The sequence below is a fragment of the Clupea harengus genome, chromosome 15 (genome assembly GCF_900700415.2).
Source record: "Clupea harengus chromosome 15, Ch_v2.0.2, whole genome shotgun sequence".
Classification (NCBI taxonomy): Eukaryota; Metazoa; Chordata; class Actinopteri; order Clupeiformes; family Clupeidae; genus Clupea; species Clupea harengus.
This window is the reverse complement of record NC_045166.1, coordinates 12,327,035-12,346,438: the sequence shown is the minus strand read 5'-3', so window position 1 is coordinate 12,346,438 and position 19,404 is coordinate 12,327,035. Positions and strand designations below refer to the sequence as shown.

Sequence of the window (19,404 nt, the reverse complement as noted above, 5' to 3'; positions counted from 1 at the left end):
CAATGGTTCACAGTGACTGTTTATAGTCACTTAAGTCTTGAATGTGAAATGTAGGCCACGAAGACCAATTATAGTAGATGACTACAAGCTTACACATAATGGGTACAGTGTGCCTACACTTGCAGAATAAACAGGACACTGGCCAAGGAGGTAATTGATGGCTGTTTTCAACGTCAACCGCAGCGTGTCAGACCAGTTCTACCGCTACAAGATGCCCCGTCTGATAGCAAAGGTGGGTAAATGGGTGTTAAAGGTGAATGCTTCGGTATGAGTTACACACCCCCCCCCCCCCCCCCTCTTTTTTTTTTTAATTACCAATGATCCCTGATCTTTCTGCTTAACTGAACGACTCCAGTAGTCTTGTTTTCAGCATTAACATTGGCCATTTGTCTTTACCCAGGTGGAAGGCAAAGGTAACGGGATAAAGACTGTCAGTCAACATGGTTGATGTCGCCAAGGCTTTGAACAGGCCCCCAACGTGTAAGTTTGCCACTCAGGTTGCAACCATTTCCCCTCACAGAAGACTAGTTTAAAAACTGATGTGGAGTAACACAAGCAATTCTCTCAAGTTAATATAAATGTATTCTCTGACTTCTCTGAAATGGCGGCACTGTGACGAGAAGTGGCGTTCGTGTCAACATTTATTATTATTATTTAAATATTTTTGGTGTGATACGGATCTGTCATAAATAATGTGGTTTATTATTTGCCCCACTATCCTGGTCATTGAATTTGAGATGTGGGAATGATGGAAGTGATTCCAAATTGTTCTTCTTTCTGACACTTTCTATATTCTTTTTGAGAATAAAGACCGCACATGCTCTTGTGTGTTTTAATTTTTTTATACTGTAATTCAGATTTTCACTTGTAATTCATCTTTGAGATGTGAGTTTCAAACAAAATGATTCCTGTGTTCTACAGCACAGTTTTTGCACAGGCAAAGTCATCCTTGATCACAGACCTCTTTGCTTTTCTTTTCGTTTTCTCTTCCTAAATAGATCCGACCAAGTTTTTTGGTTGTGAGTTGGGGGCTCAGACCCAGTTTGATTCTAAGAATGACCGTTACATTGTCAATGGATCCCACGAGGCCAACAAGCTGCAAGACATGCTGGATGGATTTATCCGGAAATTTGAGCTGTGTCCAGAGTGTGATAATCCGGAAACAGATCTGGTAAGCAGGCACACGTTTTTTTTTAAAATATATATAAATATATACATGTCAGCCTGCTTGTAGGGCTACACAACGTTGAACTATAGGGGAGATCGCGTATATCGCTGTCAGTGTCTAACAGTACTAATTTCCACACTAATTCACTAAGTTAATGTTGGTGAAATGTAATGTTTCACTCCCACCCACAGAGCAGGTGGTTGTTAAGATGCTTTTTGGCTTCACACATGAGGACTTATACTCAGCTCTCTGATCAGCTTTCCAAGCTATGGAGAAGACTAGTTTCAAAACTGATGTGGAGTAACACAAGCAATTCTCTCAAGTTAATATAAATGTATTCTCTGACTTCTCTGAAATGGTGGCACTGTGACGAGAAGTGGCGTTGGTGTCTTAACATTTTTATTTTTAATTATTATTTTTTACATTAGTTCTTGGTGTGATATGGACCAATCCTAAATAATGTGGTTTATTACTTGCCCCACTAGCCTGGTGGTCCATTGATCCTGTGAATAAAGGTGTGAGTTTTGGCCTGCTCCTAATGTCTCCTGTTTGTTCTCCCTGATGCAGAGAATGAAAGTGTGTATGTGAAAAAGGAAAAGAAGAACCGCAAGAAAGACAAGGAGAACGGCTCGGGTAGTGGGGAAGCAGGGAACCGCGATGACATTGATGCAACTGATGCAGTGGTGGGTAGAACTTATTTTCAAGCTGTATCAAGACATGACGACACCTGAAGTGGGCCTATGTTTGACTGTCGGTGTGTGGTGGTGGATGTTGTTAAGATGCTTTTTGGCTTCACACATGAGGAGTTATACTCAGCTCTCTGATAAGCTTCCAAAGCTATGGAGAAGACTAGTTTCAAAACTGATGTGGAGCAACACAAGCAATTCTCTCAAGTTAATATAAATGTATTCTCTGACTTCTCTGAAATGGTTTCTGCTAGACAGTGATTGTTGTATAGTATGTACAGTTTCCCCAGCCTCTAGTTAACACATCCAATCTCTCTCTCTCTCTCTCTGCAGGATGGGGATGATGATGACGAGGAATGGGCAGAGGAGACCACTGAGGAGGCCCAGCGCCGGCGCATGGAGGAGATCAGTGAGCACACGAAAAACCTCACCCTCAGCGAGGACCTGGAGAAGACCCTGGAGGAGATGGTGAACATATTCTACAACTTCGTCAAGGTCAGATGAAGTTCCTGCATCAACCTGAACAGTGATTGTGAACCTGTCGGTGTGTGGTGGTGGTGGTGGTTGTTAAGATGCTTTTTGGCTTCACACATGAGGAGTTATACTCAGCTCTCTGATAAGCTTTCCAAGCTATGGAGAAGACTAGTTTCAAAACTGATGTGGAGTAACACACTTGTGAGAAGTGGCGTTGGTGTCTTACATTTTTTTTATTATTGTTACATTTGTTTTTAGTGTGATACGGACCAATCCTAAATAATGTGGTTCATTACTTGCCCCACTAGCCTGGTGGTCCATTGATCCTGTGAATAAAGGTGTGAGTTTTGGCCTGCTCCTAATGTCTCCTGTTTGTTCTCCCTGATGCAGAGAATGAAAGTGTGTATGTGAAAAAGGAAAAGAAGAGCCGCAAGAAGGACAAGGAGAACGGCTCGGGTAGTGGGGAAGCAGGGAACAGCGATGACATTGATGCACCTGATGCAGTGGTGGGTAGAACTTATTTTCAAGCTGTATCAAGACATGACGACACCTGAAGTGGGCCTATGTTTGACTGTCGGTGTGTGGTGGTGGATGTTGTTAAGATGCTTTTTGGCTTCACACATGAGGAGTTATACTCAGCTCTCTGATAAGCTTTCAAAGCTATGGAGAAGACTAGTTTCAAAACTGATGTGGAGCAACACACTTGTGAGAAGTGGCGTTGGTGTCTTAAATTATATATTTTTTTAATTATTATTATTTTTACATTGTTTTTGGTGTGATACGGACCAATCCTAAATAATGTGGTTTATTACTTGCCCCACTAGCCTGGTGGTCCATTGATCCTGTGAATAAAGGTGTGAGTTTTGGCCTGCTCCTAATGTCTCCTGTTTGTTCTCCCTGATGCAGAGAATGAAAGTGTGTATGTGAAAAAGGAAAAGAAGAACCACAAGAAGGACAAGGAGAACGGCTCGGGTAGTGGAGAAGCAGGGAACCGCGATGACATTGATGCACCTGATGCAGTGGTGGGTAGAACTTATTTTCAAGCTGTATCAAGACATGACGACACCTGAAGTGGGCCTATGTTTGACTGTTGGTGTGTGGTGGTGGATGTTGTTAAGATGCTTTTTGGCTTCACACATGAGGAGTTATACTCAGCTCTCTGATAAGCTTTCAAAGCTATGGAGAAGACTAGTTTAAAAACTGATGTGGAGTAACACACTTGTGAGAAGTGGCGTTGGTGTCTTACATTTTTTTTATTATTATTATTTTTACATTTGTTTTTGGTGTGATACGGACCAATCCTAAATAATGTGGTTTATTACTTGCCCCACTAGCCTGGTGGTCCATTCATAGTTTTCACGTGACGTCAGAATGACCAGCTGAAGGGCAAAAAACACATTCCACACCTGTCTAACACTGGAGTTTATACAGGAACCGACCACCTTTCATTCAATATCATTTAATATCTCCGCTTTAACATTGTCTGACTTAGGTAGTAAAATGCTAGACAGTTGTTGCTCGGTTGGCTGTTCAAATCGGCAAGGAGACAAGCCCGGATTTTGTTTTTATCGCATTTAAAACCCGCCCACGTTGCTACCAGCTGATTGTAGACGTCTTCTGGGTCAATTTTTCTCGGACACACAGTAAAGTAGCCATACTTTTGGGGCTGGCAATAAAAGCAGTCACCCTGTTCTGGTCGCCTCATTTATCAGAATAACTACCTAAAACGGGAATAGATCAAGTAATAAAGTCAAGAAACAAGCATCAACACAATTCAAATTGGATTACCCGGTTTCTTCTCTGAGATTGCGACAAGTACCTAAGTAAGTAGGCTAGGCTAGTGTATTTTGTCATCCAACTGGTGATACTACAATGCCAGTAGAAAATATATGGGAAGATAATTTAAGTTGTCATTCGCCAGACCAGGTGTTCGTACTTGTTTAAACCAGAAAATTGTGTCAAATGATAAAGAACAGCGTTGGGTAGGCTAAAGGCTGCTAGCTAACAGCAGGTATCTCGCTAGCTGGTAGCTAGCTATTAAATGGCACTCATCTTTGCTCTGATTATGAAGATGTTTTTTGTTTTCACCTTCCAGACGACAGCGTTGTGAACCCATCCACTTCTGAAAATTAAATAACTATCTGTGCTTTTGTAGGCTTTCAGTTTTTGAGATGTGTAGGGGGACGGATTTTCTATTAGATAGATGTAAATATCTCCACACTGGAGCTCTGGCAGGGACTTCGTCGAGGTTAAAGAAATACAAATGTCAGCGGGTGCAGTACATGGATCAAACATTTAATTTGGCTATAGTGGTATGGTCTGTGGTTGATGGCGATCGTAGTTGAGTAGGCGGCGCTGCTCGAAGTTGTCCACTGTTTAACGCTGTTTCGCTGTTCTTTTTGCCCGTCAGCTACCTATTGTAGTCACGTGACTGAAAACTATGAATTGATCCTGTGAATAAAGGTGTGAGTTTTGGCCTGCTCCTAATGTCTCCTGTTTGTTCTCCCTGATGCAGAGAATGAAAGTGTGTATGTGAAAAAGGAAAAGAAGAACCGCAAGAAGGACAAGGAGAACGGCTCGGGTAGTGGGGAAGCAGGGAACCGCGATGACATTGATGCACCTGATGCAGTGGTGGGTAGAACTTATTTTCAAGCTGTATCAAGACATGACGACACCTGAAGTGGGCCTATGTTTGACTGTCGGTGTGTGGTGGTGGATGTTGTTAAGATGCTTTTTGGCTTCACACATGAGGAGTTATACTCAGCTCTCTGATAAGCTTTCAAAGCTATGGAGAAGACTAGTTTCAAAACTGATGTGGAGCAACACAAGCAATTCTCTCAAGTTAATATAAATGTATTCTCTGACTTCTCTGAAATGGTTTCTGCTAGACAGTGATTGTTGTATAGTATGTATAGTTTCCCCAGCCTCTAGTTAACACATCCAATCTCTCTCTCTCTCTCTCTCTCTGCAGGATGGGGATGATGATGACGAGGACTGGGCAGAGGAGACCACTGAGGAGGCCCAGCGCCGGCGCATGGAGGAGATCAGCGAGCACACGAAGAACCTCACCCTCAGCGAGGACCTGGAGAAGACCTTGGAGGAGATGGTGAACATATTCTACAACTTCGTCAAGGTCAGATGAAGTTCCTGCATCAACCTGAACAGTGATTGTGAACCTGTCGGTGTGTGGTGGTGGTGGTGGTGGTTGTTAAGATGCTTTTTGGCTTCACACATGAGGAGTTATACTCAGCTCTCTGATAAGCTTTCCAAGCTATGGAGAAGACTAGTTTCAAAACTGATGTGGAGTAACACACTTGTGAGAAGTGGCGTTGGTGTCTTAATTTTTTTTTTATTATTATTATTGTTACATTTGTTTTTGGTGTGATACGGACAAATCCTAAATAATGTGGTTTATTACTTGCCCCACTAGCCTGGTGGTCCATTGATCCTGTGAAGAAAGGTGTGAGTTTTGGCCTGCTCCTAATGTCTCCTGTTTGTTCTCCCTGATGCAGAGAATGAAAGTTTGTATGTGAAAAAGGAAAAGAAGAACCACAAGAAGGACAAGGAGAACGGCTCGGGTAGTTGGGAAGCAGGGAACCGCGATGACATTGATGCACCTGATGCAGTGGTGGGTAGAACTTATTTTCAAGCTGTATCAAGACATGACGACACCTGAAGTGGGCCTATGTTTGACTGTCGGTGTGTGGTGGTGGATGTTGTTAAGATGCTTTTTGGCTTCACACATGAGGAGTTATACTCAGCTCTCTGATAAGCTTTCCAAGCTATGGAGAAGACTAGTTTCAAAACTGATGTGGAGCAACACAAGCAATTCTCTCAAGTTAATATAAATTTATTCTCTGACTTCTCTGAAATGGTTTCTGCTAGACAGTGATTGTTGTATAGTATGTATAGTTTCCCCAGTCTCTAGTTAACACATCAATCTCTCTCTCTCTCTGCAGGATGGGGATGATGATGACGAGGAATGGGCAGAGGAGACCACTGAGGAGGCCCAGCGCCGGCGCATGGAGGAGATCAGCGAGCACGCGAAGAACCTCACCCTCAGCGAGGACCTGGAGAAGACCCTGGAGGAGAGGGTGAACATATTCTACAACTTCGTCAAGGTCAGATGAAGTTCCTGCATCAACCTGAACAGTGATTGTGAACCTGTCTGTGTGTGGTGGATGTTGTAAGATGCTTTTTGGCTTCACACATGAGGAGTTATTCAAAGCTCTCTGATCAGCTTTCCAAGCTATGCAGAAGACTACGTTTGAAAACTGATGTGGAGCAAGACAAGCAATTCTCTCAAGTTAATATGAATGTATTCTCTGACTTCTCTGAAATGGTTTCTGTGTAAGTGTATAGCTATGTATCTCAAAATTGTTCGTTATGGTATCATGCTTGTAGTGTTGGGCACTTTTCATAATATCTTTGGTAACTGGTCATCAAAGCCAGGAGTAGGAAATGCCTGTTTTGCTCAAATATAGCTGTAGATTTCAGTACAGACTGTCCATTCATCCAACAGTGAGCATTGTCCTCCCTCAGCAGTATAATACAGCCGTCCTCCTGTCCTTAACACTGTCCCCTATCTTTGTGTGGCAACAGCAAAAGAAAGAGGAGGGGGCGATTGACTCTGCCGACAAGGAGATCCTGGCCGAGGCGGAGCGGCTTGACGTGAAGGCCATGGGCCCCCTGATCCTCAGCGAGCTGCTCTTCGATGAGAACATCCGCGACCAGATCAAGAAGTACAAGCGCCACTTCCTCCGCGTGAGTGACCGTACGCACGCACAGGCTTCCAGTCCTAGCAGCCGTTATTCGAGACCTACAGAGAACACGCATACATTCATTGACTTTTCCTGTGCATAAATATGACTTTTTATGAATTTTTGGCTTCACACATGAGGAGTTATTCAAAGCTCTCTGATCAGCTTTCAAAGCTATGGAGAAGACTAGTTTAAAAACTGATGTGGAGCAACTGAGGTCACATAGAACTGTAGACCGTTTTGAACACAGACTATTTTCACCTCTGTGCAGTTACTTCAGGTTGCGCTTCACATGAACACTCTCTTGCCACAGGTCTCCAAGAAATACGTCTCCAAGGAGCTGGCGAAGGAGATCCACGGCAAGGCGGAACCTTTCATCAAGTGGCTGAAGGAGGTCGAGGAGGAGAGTGAGGGCAGCGAGGAAGAGGAGGAGGAGGAAGATGAGGACAACGTGGAGGTAAGGAACTGGGTTTTGTTTAAATTTGTTGTCTGTCGGACTATTATCCTGTCCAATCTTAAAAATACCGGCATTGGTACAATCTTTTGATGTCTGCTTAGGCCCCCTCACCCAATCCTGTAACACTAAGGTGGTTGGACTGAGCTGTTTTTTTTTTCTTTTTTTTTTTTTTCTTGCACTGTTGTGCTATAACTGAGGAAATGCAAAATGTTATGTGTTTCATGAAACCATGGCCTCTGCATCACAAGGCTGTTGGTTAACATTCAACTCTGTTTTATTAGATGAACTGGAGAGTAATTTCCTCTTTCCCTTCTGTAGGTTGTGTATTCCTCTTCTGCTCGAGAATTAAAAATGGAGACTGTGACACCAGTGAAGGCTGACAAAGAAGAGGAGGACATTGCCATCGATGCCATTTAAGCAACCCACACACACACATACCTTTTTGAAATATGAATTAAAGAATGTTTGACATTAAGTGTAAAACGTCTCTTTAGTTATTTTTTTTGATCGACTTGATTGATCCCTCGACAAATCACCCCACTGACTTCAGATTCGGGCTCGTTCAACACCAGCAATGGTTCACAGTGACTGTTTATAGTCACTTAAGTCTTGAATGTGAAATGTAGGCCACGAAGACCAATTATAGTAGATGACTACAAGCTTACACATAAAGGGTACAGTGTGCCTACACTTGCAGAATAAACAGGACACTGGCCAAGGAGGTAATTGATGGCTGTTTTCGAAATCACTGAAATGCCTGTGCATTGCTTAGTGGTGCACAGACATTCGAATATCCAGAAAACAGTTTGCTGCATTACTATTCAAAGACTTGTGTCCCTATTTGATCGTTATGTACATGCACAGAATCATGGGAAATTATTATATATGGGATAATTAAGCCTATCCTCACTTCCATTGTAAGTCTCACATTTGTGTCGATAGTTTGCACTCAATAGTTTTGGTATGCGTTTGTAGAGACGGTGGCTCTACACAGCTTTTTTTATGTATTTTTCCATTTATACAGTAGCCTTATGTATACTCTTGCAAATAAGTTTGTAGACACAAGAATGGTTAGTGTGCAAACCTGGTAGCTTATCAGCATTGTGTGATGGAATGATTGCTGACTGGACCAAGCATGGCATTTCCATGCCGCTTCATCAGGGCTCTAGTGTATCCATACGAGGCCCTTTGAGCAGATCTACCTGTTTACTTCATCAGGGCTCTAGATTATCCATACGAGGCCCTTTGAGCAGATCTACCTGTTTACTTCATCAGGGCTCTAGATTATCCATACGAGGCCCTTTGAGCAGATCTACCTGTTTTTTTCACCCCAGGATATTAATTACTGTTATGAAGCCTACAGTGTTTTTGTTGTTGAGCATTATGCACATGATTGGAACATTACAAATCCTTTATTGAACAGTATACAGTGCAGTGCATTCAGAAAGTATTCAGACCCCTTCATTCTTCACGTTTTGTTATGTTTGCAGCCTTATGCTAAAATCGTTTAAATACATTTTTTCCTCATCAATCTACATTTAATACCCCATAATGACAAAGCAAAAATAGGATTTACATTTTTTTTGTGCTAATTAATAAAAAGGAAAAAATTGAAATACCACATTTACATAAGACTCTTTGCTATGACACTTAAAATTTAGTTCAGGTGCCTCCCATTTCTCTTGATCATCTTTGAGACGTTTCTGCACCTTGATTGGAGTCCGCCTGTGCTAAATGAAAGTGATGATCGGACATGATTTGGAAAGGCACACACCTGTTTACATGAGGTCTCAGAGCTGACGGTGCATATCAGAACAAAACCCAACCCGTGAGCTCCTGCTGAGCTCAGAAACAGGATTGTGTCGTGGCACAGATCTGAGGAAGGCTGAAAAAGACACAGAAAAGGCTGCTAGGGTTTTGCAAAAAAAAGTACCTAAAGGACACTGAGACAAAGACTGAGAAACAAGATTCTCTGTTCTAATGAAACCAAGATGGACGTATTTGGTCTCAATTCTTAGTGTCATGTCTGAAGGGAACTAGGCACCGCTCATCACCTGCCCAATACCATCCCAATGGTGAAGCATGGTGGTGGCAGCATCATGCTGTGGGGGTGTTTTTCAGTGACGGGGACTGGGGGACTGGTCAGGGTTGAGGTAAAGCTAAAAGCTGGAGTAAAGTAAAGATATTCTGATGGAATACCTCAGAATGGGCAGAAGGTGAACCTTCCAACAGGAAAATGGGCCTCATTCTCAAATATTTTCTTAAGTGTCTTCTTAAATATCTTCTTCCGAACTTGAAAGACCAACGTAAGAAAAGATCTCCACCGGATTCATGAACGCCTGGAAATGGGTTCTTACACAGCCGAAGTGTTCTCAGCTGTGATCCCCCAAACGAGGATTCTTAAATTCGTACATCTGGATTTGCATACATACACACCCCGCCAGCTCCTTATAAGGGCATGCAACTGAAGAGACATGTGCACAATTCTCGAACGCAGTTAAGAACAAGTTAAGAAGAAATTTCGTCTTAACTCCACTTACGAAGTTTCCGGGACAAATCTGGCATTTATGAAAGTTTTCTCACCTGGGATTCAGTCTTAATTTCGACCAGAATTTAAGAACGCTAAATAGCAGTGGTAAATTGTTCCGATTTTTGGTGCTGAATTTATTGGAAATCGTTGGTGATTGCGTTCACATCAATTCTACAGACATCCTCGGATTTAAATAATTATAATAATAATAAATACGAGAATATTTGTATCATTAACAATTACGTTTCACATTTATAGTCATGATTCTACGAGGCATCGTGATGTCCTAAAATAAATAAAAGCACTACACGAACACTGCAAATGTAATTGAATAAATAAATAAGCACTAAACTCAATCGCGTGGATATAGCCAGAGTGGTATAGAATGGACACATTTACATTCTGCAACAATACCTACACCTCTGCACCGGTGAAGTCAGGTCTGTGTTTACTCGACCGGTGCTCGCTTTCCGCTTTGACATGATTTTGATCAGTCTGAAGTTGCTTTCGCGTTGCCTTCAGTTGCATGCCCTAATAAGGAGCTGGCTGGGTGTTTCTGTATGAAAATGAAAATGCAGGTGCACAGGAATGAGCATTCAATTTAATCAGTGCACAGCTACGGACACTTTGGCGGTTTAAGAACACATTTCCAGGCGTTCATGAATCCGGCGGAGATATTTTCTTAGGTTGGTCTTTCGCAGCAGTGTTAATTTCGTTGACGAAAACTATGACGAAAAATATTCGTTAACGACCTTTTTCCCGTGACTAAGACGAGACTAAGACGTGACGAAAACGGATCTTTATAAATAAAAACTATGACTAAATCTGTTTTAACTTTCGGAGACGAGACGAAAATGTTGGTGGTTGACTAAGTCACAATTGTTTTTTTTTCTAAACTTGTATGCACATCATTGGTTGAATGTTGCCCGGTCCTGTATCTATCCCTCCTCCACTCCCTGAGATGGCCAGACATGCAAGTGACGCCCTATGGCTTAACGATATAATGGCTGAAGTTCAAGCACTCGGTACTGGAAGACAAATAAGAATAGATATCCGGACAGTCTTAAATTATAACTTGACAGAAAATAAAACACAATGCACCGCAATAACCGGAGAGAAACCGTGTGGCTTCAAAATAGATGGGAAGAACACAACAAGAGGCACCTGAAAGCGCACAAGACAACCCTGCCATTTATGCCAAGGTAAATTAGCTAGTAACTGTCAATGATAATTAGCTAATGTTAACTAGTTATTCGAATATATAAGCCAACGTTAAGTTAACTTCAAAGGGGCAGTCGAGTGTATAGGTTGTGGCAGCTTGGATAACTAGCTAGTCATTTTCGATTGAAACCTCCCGTTTGGCTTGGCAAATGAGTTCCAAAACGTTTAGCTAGCTAACGTTGGCTAACTATGAGGTAGCATAGCTAAGTTATACTAGCTATCGATAACTAGCTAGTAAACACATTGCAGAATGGACTATAGGACAGGCCACGCATGACATTAATCAAGAAAAAATAAATGAATATGTGATTGGTTTACATATCCTTGTCTATTTATGCAATTGTTATTAGCACTACTTTCAACTCTCAAACTATCCGTCTAGCTAAATACTGTATGTTGGTTATCAGATTGCACAGCAATTCATATGGAGGATATGTGGTTGATTTAACTAAGGCCAGGTAGGCATAGTAGTTGTATTGTGTTATCAGATCATTTGAATCTTCAAAATCTAGACTTGATATTCTCTTATATTTTAATGATAATACTGTTAATTAAATCTTAGAGACTAATTGCATCCACAGTTTACGTACTGCAAGCTTGACTATTATGCAGTTGTAGACACAACACAAGGGGTCCCCGGGCCTGAGAAGGGATGGAAAGGAGTTTAATGTGACTATAAGATGGACTTAATTTTGAGTTTAATGTGACTAAAACTAGACTAAAATGTAATGAGACTTCGTCGACTAAAACTAGACTAAAATGTTCTGAGTTTTCGTCGACGAAAACTAGACTAAAACTAAGCAGGATAAAAATGACTAAAAGTGACTAAAACTAATATGCATTTTCGTCTAAAGACTAAGACTAAGACTAAATCTAAAATAGCTGCCAAAATTAACACTGTTTCGCAGTCCGTAAGAAGATATTTAAGAAGACACTTAAAGCAGCAATAAGTAGTTTTTGGCTTGTAGCTCCCCATGAAGTCTTGGAGGTATTTAACGTTTACGCCAGTGTCGTAAAAGCTCATTTACGATATAGGCAGCTTTGACAATAGGGCAATGGCGGAGAGGCCATTCTCCATATTAAAAGTAATCATAGCGGCACAATTTTTTTCAAGCTGTTATTTTAAGGTAAAATTGTTACATATTGTTACTTTAAGAAAATGTTCGAGAAGGAGGCCCAATGTGTCCAGTTCAAACTAAACTTCTGAAATAAGTACATCTGCCCTGAGTTTCACCAGGGATAATTTTGCATCACTACTCAAGGCTCTGTGATCCTTCCCACTGACCGTGTTTAATCAGAGCCACACACTACCACAGAATTAAGCTTTTTCCTGTATGGTGATATTGTTAGCCGGCCTGCCCGTAGCACGGCTACATGAACCAATTCTTCTTTCTATGCGTAACTCAGGACAACTAGTCATCAGCACAAAAAGACTAGTGTTGGTGAAAATATTAACACGTTTAGTACCATTTTGTGGTCAGTAGATGGTATGCTCACTAGCAGTGATTCTGAAATTGAAGTAAGATAGGCAATAATACATAATAGGGTATAATAATAAAAATTATACTATATATATATATATATATATATATATGTAAAATAAACATTATGATTTCTACTCTGAGTCATTATATTACAGGCAAGCAATAATGTTCCTGCATGTAAAAAGTGAGGTGATGCAGTAAAATGACCTGTACATGTTAAAGCTCAAATGCAGCGGCGCCTATCCCACTTCATATCTTAAGGACCCAATGAGATACAGAAAAAAGGAGCAGATGGATTTTGCCACTATTCCTTTTAATCAAAACCAACAATTTGAACATGTAACACTTAGGATCTGTTAAAACCATAAGTAAAAACAAAGCACATTCTAGTAGCCACTGAAACGATTGAGGAAATGTCACCATCACTCTGGTAGTCCAGTTAGTTTTCTTCACTAAACAATAATTAAGCCACAGAACATGAAGTTTCTTTTCTCTTAAGGCCTGAAGAGACCTGGAGGGCAATGACTACATCAAAGAACACATGAAATACAATACTTCTGAAAAGTTCTTTACCTGGAGAAGGTAGATCACAGTGTTAACGTCCCATGAATGACCATATATTTGCACTAGATGCCATGCTCAAAAGTAACCTTAATGATCTGACATTACATTGGAGGAAAACGTCTACTTGTGGTGCAATATTCTTAGCTGTTAGCAGATATCCTTCCCCCCCTTCACAAAGTTTGGCATTAGGAAACTCCTTTTTAAAAACGCTAAATAAATTGTGCAAACAATGTTTATCAATAAAGCCACCTACCCTCTAGTATATTATTCTTTTAAATAGGCTATTTTTTTTTATTTTGAGCTTGCTCTTAATAAAGAGCACAACTTACAAGAAGCTTTTCAACTACCAACCTAAGTAGTCCAGTCGAAACTAAAACACACGGACTCATCTCTACCTGCATTTTAAACACAACATGTAAAACTGTTAAAAGTAATTGCACTTAACCTTAATACAATGATGAATTAAGATGGGAGAAAAAGAAGTACACAAGACATAAACCTCCATCAAACCTGGCAGACCAATTCAAAATGCAAACAAAGCAATATATAGAAAAAAAAACACACTGGCAGTTAGACTTAATCTAGGACTGGAAAAAGAAACTTTCTCTTAAAATTCATTGTCAGCTGCATTAGACACTTGTGTGTTATAAGTCTCGTCCTGCTGTGTGACCTGTGTTCATAGAGTTGTTCTGACTATCAGCACAGGGTCTGAGAGCACACACTCACATTCAACAGTGGGAGAACACAATCAACTCACTTAGCTGCCAAATCCAGTTGGAACCCAACAGTATTTAGCGGCTAAATTCACTAAATCTAGATGGAACTTAAAGAGTAGTTTGATGGGAATAAATCATTAAGTGGTTTGTCTGCAGCCAAATGGCTAGCCTTCATTCATAGCACAGCTCGAGTGGGAGAAATTAAGTGACTGCTACTTTAATATTTACCGCCTCTTTGGTCGCTTGTGTGTTATAGTGGCCTTACCACCGTAGACTTGACGAGGACAAGCCATCAGTGAAAACTTGTATTATAGTCACAGCAGGATCTCTGAACACCTGAGGACATTGTTCAATGCTTAAAGGTGCACTAAGTAGGTTTTTATGTAAAAAACTAAAAATATCTCTGGAATTACAATGATGATGCAACACTGAAAGCAGGATAAAGTGTTTGTCACATTACATCTGTTATACCTGCTCAGTCTTAACATTTCAGAGCCCTCTAAATTGTCAACAAAAACATAAACTCAAACAAAGAATCAAGACGCAGGAACAACTATAATTCAACAGTAAATCATTATTCTAGGTCTCTAGAAGCATTTCTATTTTTTCACAACAAAAACATTCTTACTGCTTCTTTAATGTCTAGAGGGTTTCACACACAAAACAAGAGAAAACAGCTTGCTTTGGGTATGTCTACGTGTTGCTCCCTTGCTCAAAACGTTAATATAAAAAACGTACTTACTGCACCTTTAATGTCTAAAGTGTTTCACACACAAAGGAAGAGAAAACGGCTTGCTGTGGGGATGTCTACGTGCTGTTTCCTCGCTCAAAACGATGTTAATATAAATAAGTGTAAGTACAAAGTTGCTACAGACATGTGTTAGAGTCGCAGCTCCTCGTAGAGCAAGGGTTGTGAAATCTCCCGGTTGCTGAGAGGGAGGGTGGGCAACTGCTTCAGCGTCACCTGCTTGACGAAGATGAAGAGGAAGAACACCACCAACGTGGTGCCTAGGAGGAGGCCCACGACCCAGGCATGTGACGGATCCTTGGGCCGAGACGGTACCAAGGGCCTGGGCGTGGGGGGGGGACTGGGAGTCTCTGTGAGTGCCTCTTCCAGGAGATCCTGAACACTGGCCAGGGACCCATTGTTGGGCAAGGGGGGCACCCCCAGGATATGGCACATGAGGGGGTAAAGGTCAACAGAGTGCATAGTGCTCTTGACGTAGCCGCTTCGGAAGGCAGGTCCGCGGGCGACGAACACGGGATGCATACTTGCCAGCGTATTGTTGTAACCATGGTTTCCCACTGAACATAAAAATCACAGACAGAAACATCACATTAAAGGTACACTCTGTGATTTTGGTGAAAGGTTGCTGATATTTGAGCTCAACAGTTTACACCCCTCCCATATGGGCTCCTAAAGCCACATGTTGATTGGCTGAAACTGTGTATGGCTCCATCCGAGTCACTATGTTTGTTTCTCATTTACAGAGCTAAGACAGTGAACAAACGCCAGAGTTGTTGTAGCACACACACAGAACGGATAGCTAGAGGACAGTGAGGAGCAATTTGCTGAATTTGCCAAAAAGGGCCAAAAAGGGAGCCTCTTGTTACTCAACATGATGTCTGATTAATGGAAATACGTTTTCTTAGACTGATGACTGGAATGAAGATATCTGATACTTACGCATGAATTTTCTAGTCTTGTTCTGCACAATGGTCCATCCTTCTCGGGCTTCCAGAAGAATGGGCATTATCCGGTCATTGTGTCTGTAATGGTAGTGATCAGGAATGTCTTCCCTCTTGTAAACATATAAGTTTGGATTGGCATTCAGGAGGGAAGTGTAGACCTCATCAAAACTACCTGAGAGGGGAGAGTAACATATTAATGCACTTCTATAAATTATATTTATATATTATATATTGTCATCCATTACTTACACATTATAATATATGGCCATTGATCCTAATATAAAAGCTAACTGTCCTGCAGACCAGAAGCACACAGAATAGTCAGACAATAAAACTTTTTCAAAAGCCTTGTTAGATTGAGGAAAGACACCATATCCCATTCTATACCCATTGCAATATGTGTCTGAAGGCACCCTTGAAGGAATTTTATCTAAATGCTTTGCATGTTGAGTAAAACTGATAATAACTTAAACCACTCCCATGCTTCTTGGAGCTCAAAGTGGTGGTGTGGATTCACATGGAAAAAAGAACAAAGGTGAGAGATTCTGGGAAGTTCTGAAAATCACTGGTGCTAGAGGAAAGTATTGCTGATGACAGCTGTTCAAAGGCTGATTTGATTGTCAGCATTTATCTTGGACTGTTGAGCCAATTTCACCAGCATTTCAAAGAGAATCCAGTGTAGTGTTTTCAGATGGCGATGAATGCAGTGAGTCAAGGGACTAGAATGCCAGGCTGCGGCTCCTCAGCTCAGAACTTAAAGGGCATTTGGGGCCCTTTTCTGTCACCTCTGACCTGTGACCACATGCCGTGCTGTGACTGTTGCAGCCCGCTTTAGAGCTTGTGCCTTACCTTCCTTGGGGATAATGCCAACCACCGGGCTCTTGTCGACCCATGTATACAGGTCACGGCTGACATAGCTGTCCAACTCGATGATCTTCTCCGACGACAACTGGGTCATGCCGTGGTCGCTAGTCACTATCAGGTTGATATCGTCGTACAGCCCAGCCCGTTTCAGCTCCTCGCGCAGGAAGCCCAGCTTGTCATCGATGTCGGCGATCACGACATCCAGGAGGGGGCTCTCGGGCCCCAGGTTGTGGCCACTCTCGTCTGGCTCCTCCCAGTAGAGCACCCCGAAGTCGATGGGTTCGGGACCTGAGAACCAGCTGAGGAGCTTCTCCACACGGCTCTGGAACGGCACAGACGCGTTGTAAGGCACATAGTGCGTCGGGTAGACCCCGCGGATCTCCACGTCCGAGCCAGGCCACATGGCGGCCCCACTCCGCCCACCAGCCCTCTGGTTGGTCACCCAGAGCGGCACCGCCTCCTCCCACCAACGCGGCTCGTAGGCACTCTGGCCCTCCATGGAGAAAGAGCGGTTGAGGTGCATGTCGAACATCTCGTTGGCCACCACGCCATGGCTCTCGGCGTGAAGGCCCGTCACCAACGTGTAGTGGTTGGGCAGCGTCTTGGTGATGAAGGTGTTCACCACCCTCTCCACCTGGACGCCTTCCTTCATCACGGCGTCAAAGTTGGGTGTTGGCACGCGGTTGATGTAGTCCCAGCGGAAGCCATCGAAAGAGACTAGCAGGAGCTTGCCGTGTTCCTCTTGCCTGGAGTTAGGTGGCAGAGTCAGGGCTAAAAGACAGCCAAGTGTGCTCCAACTTCTTAACAGACGTTTCAGCATGGTGCTTGAATGTGTGGCACCTTCAACACAGATAGAAAAGGAAACAAAGCAAGATAGTCAATATCCTCTCAAAGAATCTTACAAAGAATCTCAAGAATGAAAATCTTTAGATATAGGGTAGAGGGATCACGCTATACAATATAGAATGTATCTGGGTGCCACAAGGAATTGAACATAGGCTTATTGTCCACTGTATCATTTAATACAATATATGGTGAAGAAAAAACAGGCAGTGGGATAGATATTTTTAGGTCTTCCCGTCTGATTGAACCAACTGCAGAAATTCATTATAAGAGAAAACTTTAAAATGATTAGATACTAGCAGCAGCTACGCTAGGAAATATGTCATTTAAAAGCCATTCGGGAAAATATCGTGAAGTAGGTCAGGGGCCTCGCAGTTTTTCGTTTTCCATCGAACATACATGAGTAACTGCTTTCATTGATATTGCGCTGTCAGAATCGCATAGGCTGTCCTAACCGTGTAATTAACATAAGAGAAGGCTTATACAATTTTAAATGATTGAATGTCTCGTTTAAATGGGATATCAGAGAAAAGGGTGTCAAACGGCTGGGGAAACTATATTTATGGCAGTGAATTTCATTATTTAAAATATCTGCGACGCCGTAGCCTTGTATTCCATTCATTAGCCTACTACGACAGGACGCTTGCAAAGGACTGTTGTTCACGCTCTGCAACAAAATGTTGCCAATTACGCTAGTATCCTTTCTTGCTATTGAATTTTGTTGCAACAAAGCAGCCATGATTATGTAATTAAAATTTGTTCCATAAAAAGATGACATCATTGGCTATTTGCGAGGCTCCCATTTGTGATCTAAAAAAGCCTACTAGGTTAGATCCCTGGACAATGCACATACGACAAAATATAGTGGAAAAAACAAGCACATACAAATGATCGTTTGCAAAAAATACCAAACTAGCCTACCTTAATTGACCCCTCAAGCAATAAGCAGCGAGCAGAAACCCGTAATATACCACCGCAGTAGCAGCCTACAAAAGATTATTTCATTTATCTTTAAGACCGACAGCTATAGACGTCGTTGGTAGGTATGACCCGCTTTCGACAATCCGCATTATGCACCAAACATTTCAACAAAAGTAGCCTGATCAACAAAATTAGCACAGATTAACACCCTTACCTTACAGTAGCTCGTCTGGGGGGGAAATAAACACCGTCAGCGGCAGGAAGTCCCTCCCTCTACACGGTATCTCTGTAGCAGATCTTGCAACTTTTTATTTCAAAATACGCTGTTATTTACATATCTGCGCTAACTGCGCAAAAGCCAAGAAAGCACTCACAAAACCATTAGAGCATCTTGTTCATGTGGCTACCTGGTGCCCTGAGCGACTATGAAGTTCGCGTAGAGAAAATGCGCCAGTGGTGCACTTGACTAGATGACGTAATACACACGGCTATTCAATTGCAGTAATGCAAACTATATAAGGCTAAAGAAGCCTGTTGCCTATCCCATCAGAAACACTATGGCAATAATGAACACGACCTCCAATTTCCTTGCAATTTCCTCAATGTCTTGGTTTATTTACTGATACTTACTTAGTTTTCCCATACAGCACAATAGCAAAAGCCCTGTCTGTGCAACCACCTTGCATCACAAAACCTTGTGTAGCCTAAGTTGACTCATGAAGTTAAAGTACTGCTTAATAAAACATTCGGAAAACATCAGTGAAGAAAATGTAACAAGAACAATTGTTCCAAATTGCCCCAACCGCTCTTTATGTACGCCTGAGAAGGCGTAACTGTGTTTTTACAACAGAAGGGGGCAGGCGAGTACCGTTTTTGTGAGGTGAGACGGGCTACTGCAAAATGTTCAGATAATCCACCACACAATGTCAGAGCCAATCGTGTCGTGAAAAGTGAAAGGTAAAAGATGTGTGGTCTCGAACACTTATAGCCTACGTTCTTGAGTTATGTAGCGTAGGTTTAAAAG

The 19,404-nt window shown here is 42.0% G+C and overlaps 1 protein-coding gene and 1 pseudogene across 2 annotated transcripts; one reads left to right on the top strand and one right to left on the bottom strand.

Annotated features, from left to right (window-relative positions):
- Window positions 1–23: 23 nt before the first annotated feature.
- LOC105897717 lies at window positions 24–7,983 on the top strand (annotated as a pseudogene).
- A 5,091-nt stretch (window positions 7,984–13,074) lies between these two features.
- On the bottom strand, window positions 13,075–19,077 carry enpp5 (ectonucleotide pyrophosphatase/phosphodiesterase 5). 2 transcript variants are annotated; one of them, XM_012824731.3, is made up of 4 exons: window positions 18,595–19,077; window positions 16,602–17,456; window positions 15,748–15,924; window positions 13,075–15,365 (listed from the first exon to the last, which is right to left on the bottom strand). In XM_012824731.3, the coding sequence occupies exons 2-4, from the start codon at window positions 17,434–17,436 to the stop codon at window positions 14,941–14,943; spliced, it is 1,437 nt and encodes a 478-aa protein (XP_012680185.1). In that variant the 5' UTR covers window positions 17,437–17,456; window positions 18,595–19,077; the 3' UTR covers window positions 13,075–14,940. The 2 variants fall into 2 exon arrangements, with proteins under 2 accessions (XP_012680185.1, XP_031437879.1); XM_031582019.2 differs by lacking the exon at window positions 18,595–19,077 and adding an exon at window positions 18,381–18,582.
- Window positions 19,078–19,404: the final 327 nt, after the last annotated feature.